This window comes from Crocuta crocuta, unplaced genomic scaffold (genome assembly GCF_008692635.1).
Source record: "Crocuta crocuta isolate KB4526 unplaced genomic scaffold, BGI_CrCroc_1.0 scaffold267, whole genome shotgun sequence".
In the NCBI taxonomy this organism is placed as follows: Eukaryota; Metazoa; Chordata; class Mammalia; order Carnivora; family Hyaenidae; genus Crocuta; species Crocuta crocuta.
Window position 1 is genome coordinate 4,728,207 of NW_027531899.1, and position 5,065 is coordinate 4,733,271.

General features: G+C 56.2%; 1 protein-coding gene across 2 annotated transcripts in view; it reads right to left on the minus strand.

Moving 5' to 3' along the window:
- SCN1B (sodium voltage-gated channel beta subunit 1) overlaps nucleotides 1-3,666 on the minus strand; it is a 7,706-nt gene extending 4,040 nt beyond the window's left edge. For both annotated transcript variants that reach the window (XM_077773808.1, XM_077773809.1), the window contains exons 1-2: nucleotides 3,481-3,666; nucleotides 2,449-2,689 (exon numbers count right to left, since the gene is read on the minus strand). In XM_077773808.1, coding sequence (XP_077629934.1) covers nucleotides 2,449-2,689; nucleotides 3,481-3,588 — 349 coding nt within the window. In that variant the 5' untranslated portion in view covers nucleotides 3,589-3,666. The remainder of the gene's footprint in view (nucleotides 1-2,448; nucleotides 2,690-3,480) is intronic.
- Between the last annotated feature and the right edge of the window lie 1,399 nt (nucleotides 3,667-5,065).

A 5,065-nucleotide genomic window follows, 5' to 3' on the forward strand; every position in this document is an offset into this window, starting at 1 on the left:
TTTTTTTTTTTTTTTTTTTTTAAAAATAGGGGCTCTGGGTGGCTGAGTCAGTTAAGCAACTGACTGCAGCTCAGGTCATGATCTCACAGTTCGTGAGTTTGAGCCCCATGTCAGGTTCTCTGTGGACAGCTCAGAGCCTGGAGTCTGCTTCGGATTCTGTGTGTGCCTCTCTCTCTCTGCTCTTCCCCTGGTCACACTGTCTCTCTCTCAAAAATAAATAAATATTAAATATTTTTTTAAAATTTAAAAATAAAAAAAAAGAGAGAATATAGTATGGCCAGCAACACTAACAAGGTAATAATATCATGGGTAATGAAATAAATACTTTGATGGGATGAGTAATGTTCAAAATACTACAGTATGCTACATGATGATGACTAAATTATAGCATAACAAGTAAAATTTTAAAATACTACGATACAATTAAGTTAAAATACTACAGCAAGGTGGGGAATGTTAAAAATACTGCCGTAGGATGGATTATGATAAAAACACTGGTGTATGTTTGGTAATGTTAAACCGTTTAGTAGATCGTAATATAAAATATGGTGGATAAAAACACTAGAGCATGTTGGATGATGAAGAAGCCGTAGACTCTGGGAAGACGGCGTAACTCTGCCTATGGTAAATGTTAAGAACACAGGCTCTGGGAGGGAGTAGAATACGGGAGACAATGTGGGGTTTTTTTGTTTTGTTTTGTTTTTTATATTTTTTATTTATTTCTAGGAGAGAGAGAGAGAGCGTGAGCAGGGGAGGGTCAGAGAGAGAGGGAGACACAGACTCCGAAATAGGCTCCAGGCTCTGAGCTAGCAGTCAGCACAGAGCCCGACGCGGGGCTCGAACCCACGAACCGCGATATCATGACCTAAGCGAAAGCCGGACGCTTAACCGACTAAGCCACCCAGGCGCCCCCGGGAGACAATGTTTAAAAGAGGCTCTGCTGGGACCTCAGCGTGCCTGACCCCAGCCTCTAACCTCGCAGGTGAGAACAGCGTTCTGAGCAAGGGCCAAGCCCCGGGATGGAAGGAACGTGGCTGCCTGAACGGTATCCTGGAGCCTCCCTGCTCTCCTGACCCCGGGCCTCAGCACGGATTCAGGAGACAAGACTGACACAGATTTTGTTCAGCTATACTATTAGGGGGCGTTTTCCTACTCCCTCGGGTGGGGCTCCATCTTCTACATCCGTGGGCGGCCACCCACCCAGCATCGTGACCTACACCAGAGAGCAGCTCAGACACGTCTCCTGCATTGAATCCCGCGGGATCACTTTGATAACAAACGTAAAAATGCTAATTGTCAAAAGAAACCCACAGGCTCTGGCTGACGGCAGAGTATAGTGAAGCATGCCAAGAACAGAAACAGCAGTCACGCACGCTTGGCTGGGTTCAAGTCCAGGTCCCAGCTCTGTGATCACGGCCGCATAGTCTTACCTCCCGGGTTTTCCCATCCGTAAAGTGGGGGCAGCAAGAGCCCCTAGCCAGGAGGGTGGGTGGAAGGGTTCAATGAGGGTTCAATGAGCACATAGGCTCTGAGGCGGGCACCCCTCTGGGGGAAAGGAAGGACAACGCACGGTCCCCGTGATAATGCGCGTGCGCCATGGGCCCCATGGGCCGTACTTGCCATGGCTGTCGAGCAGCTCAAGTTCTGGGATATCTTCCTGACGCTAAGCCAATGGGCCATCGGGCCCTGGAAAATTCCAGCTTATACCCATCAGAAGATGGTTCAGAGAAGGGATCCAAGGCCGCTGGAGCCAAAATGATGAAATGTTCAAAAACACCTTGGATCCTTGCTGTGCGGTGTGGCCCCGGACCCGCGGCGTCAGCTTTGCTGAGAGCTTGTTAGACATGCGCCTGAGCCCCCACCCCAGGCCTGCTGAGTCGGGGTCTGCACATTAGCAAGACTCCCAGCAGCTTCACCTACATAGCAGAATTTGAGGAGCTCTGCTCCTGGGGACACGCTTTTATCTCTTCCCTGACGGTGACAAAGGGAGGCGGGGCTGAGGCAATGGGACTTTCAGAACCTCCACTGTCATCCCCATTGCTGAGGCCCTGCTGCAGGCCAGGCGTGGGGGCAGCTGATGCCCAGCACACCACCCCGGGTCTAGAACAGTTCAGATAACGCCCTGGGCGGCAGATACCGTTATCATCCTGCGTCCGCAGGAAAACCCCTCCTCAGAGAGGGGAAGGCGCCCGCCGGAGACCCCACAGCACCAGTGGCGGAGTTTTGCACCCAGGACTTCCAGAGGAGAGGCCTGCCGTGGCCTCGCCATGGGTGGACAGGAAATGGAAGCCAGAGCTGGGGCTGGGGAAGGAGGTGCGACTCCCCCTGCTGCCGTGGGCGTTTGCCTGGCCCAGGCGTGGAGCCAGCCTGTCCCCTACCTGCCATCTGTCCTACCATCTGGCTGCCAGTGGGCCACAGGGGTGAGGAGGGAGGCAGGGCCTGACTCACCTTTATCCACCACCTCAAGGTGGATCTTTTTGACGACGCTGGTGTTGTGCTCGTAGTTCTCAAAGAAGAGCAGCCGGTAGACGTGGCACTCGTAGTCACCGGAGTGGTTGTAGGTGACGTTGGTGATGAAGATGGACAGGTCCTGCAGGTCCTTGGTGCCCCGGCTGCCATTCCACACCACGCGGCCCTCGAAACGCTCATCTTCCTCCAGCTGCAGCACCTCGTTCTCGTAGCGCAGGATCTGGGGGCGGCCGGGCCGGTCACTGCCCGCACCTGGCCCACCACCCAGACCATTCTGTCCCTCGGCCTGACACTCAGTGAGGCGGTGGACACACATGGGTCACCGTGACCTCAGGCAGGGAGGACACAGGGGGGCTAGGATCATGTCCCTGCCTGCCCCCTACGCGGAGTGTGTCCCTGGCGCTGACACGCACACTCACGCACACTCACACACATATCCCTCAGGCGTCCTCAGGAGCCCTCATTCCGCCTTCCTGGCTTTCATTCCCTATGGTTCTCCCCGGCCACCAGGCACACTCCTCAGGCAGGGACAGAAGAGTGCAGTCTCAGCTGCTGCAGACCCCCCCACACTCTCCAGCAGGCCCCCCCAAGTTTATGGTGCCTCTTCATTTGTCATTCAACACACATGCAACATAAAGGAGGTCAAAAAAGTTCTGCTTTTCCTCCACGATGACTGCCTGAGATGTTCTTGTGGACGCTAAATAATTCCAACGACACTTACTCTGTGCCACCCATGTCCCAGGCGCAACAACTACATTGACCCCCACACAAACCTCGGAGCTAGGGACCAGCACCCCCCCATCTTTCCAGAGGAGGGAACTGAGGCTCAGAGAAGCTCAGCACCTCACCCAAGGTCACCAGCTGGTCACTGGGGGAGCTGGAATTTGAATCCAGGTCATCAATGACGGCACATTACTGAGAACAGACGAGCTACCCCCCTCCTGGCCCCTGCCTGCCACCAGCTCCCACCCAAACGCCACCCTCCCGCAGCCGCACCAGGCACCCGCGCACCTTGACAAACTCCTCCGTGCCCTTCTGGCGGAAGGTCCACTCGGTGAAGGTCTGGGCCATGGTCTCGCTGCGGCGCTTGCAGGAGATGCACAGAATTTTGAAGGTCATCCCGTACACGGCCTCGGTCTCCGAGTCCACCTCCACACAGCCCCCCCAGGCTGAGGACACTGCGGGGACAGCAGGCTCAGGTCGAGCAGGGCCACCCCTCGCCCTAAGCAGTGCCAGGCTCACTGTTTGTTGGCTCTCGGAAACCATCTGTTTCCCCTCAATGACGATTATGAATGGACAGAACCGGACGCGAAGCCTGGCCCTGCCACTTGCTGGGTGCCTTTGGCAAGTCACTCATCATCTCTGGCCTCAGTTTCCCTCTGTGAGGGGAGGGAAACCATCATCTCTGCTTCTGGGGGTTGCTGGGCAGAGTCCATGAGTTAGGTAAGGCCCCAGCAGGGAGCCTGCCACACAGGAAGCACCCCCCCACCCCCATCCCCTGCCCCAGCAAAATAGGGCTGTCACTGTGGTCAGGGACTTCAGAGTCTTTGCTCTCTACCCAAGTAGATACCCAAGTAGCCCTTCTTAAGAAGTCCGCTTGCCCAAGGGGCTGCAGCATTTAGGTGGCAGGGCTAGAATTCTAGATGGGTTAGAAGGTGGCAGAGTCATTTCTACTACTACTGCTCTGCAAAACCAGCCAGCCCGAGACGGTGGGTTGGGAAAAGGCCAGGCCTCAGGGGGCTAGGTGGGCACTGGGGGCGGGGCAGACCTGCCTTCCTGCCCTGTTCCCCAGGCCCCCAAGTTCTGCTGTCATCCACTCCCTACCCAACTTCTGCCTCTGGCCCCTCTGCCCCCAAGGCCCCTCCCCTCCGGACTCCTGTCCCACCTCCTTTCAGCTTCTCAAAACTCACTGAGCTCTTTGCAGCAGCGCTGGATTCCAGTACTTTTGGGTGCCTCCGCCACATTCTTACCTGCCACCCCCTTCCCAAGGCCCAACGCTCACCAGCCCATGCTGGGCCTCTCAAGCTCCAGCTCTGGGTGTTCTCCTTTTTCCCTGAGTGTCTTCGTCAATGAATCTTGGGGACTTCTTGTCCGCCGCCTCTCGGTCTCTCTCCAACTCCTTACGGACCTCTGTGTCTGTCTCCCCTACTTTCTATCTCTTAGGAAGTCCCTCTGGAGGGCCCACAGCCTCGGGTCCTCTTTCCAGGCACAGACAGCCTCTTCCGGTCCCTCTCTCCACCTCTCCCTGTCCCTTTTACACTCCATATCTTCCTGTGTGTCTACCTGCGTCTCCGTCTGTCCCTGCCCCTCTCAAGTTTCTCTCTCCAGCGCTCCGATTTCTAACTCGCTTCTCGGCCTCTCTCCGGCACCCTCTACATCCCTCTCGGTCCCCTTCTCCCCCCTTAACTTCCAAGTCCCAGTCTCCGCGGAGCATGCCCGAGTACTCCGAGTCGCTGTGTCTCTCCCGCCTTCCCCTCCGTCCCCATCTCTCCCCGTGTCTCGGTCTCCCCCGTCCCAGTCTCCGGGCGCCGCCTTCCCCCACCCCCTCCCGCGGCTGTGGGTGTCACATTGCAGCCTGCGGGGCTGGGAGAGCAGC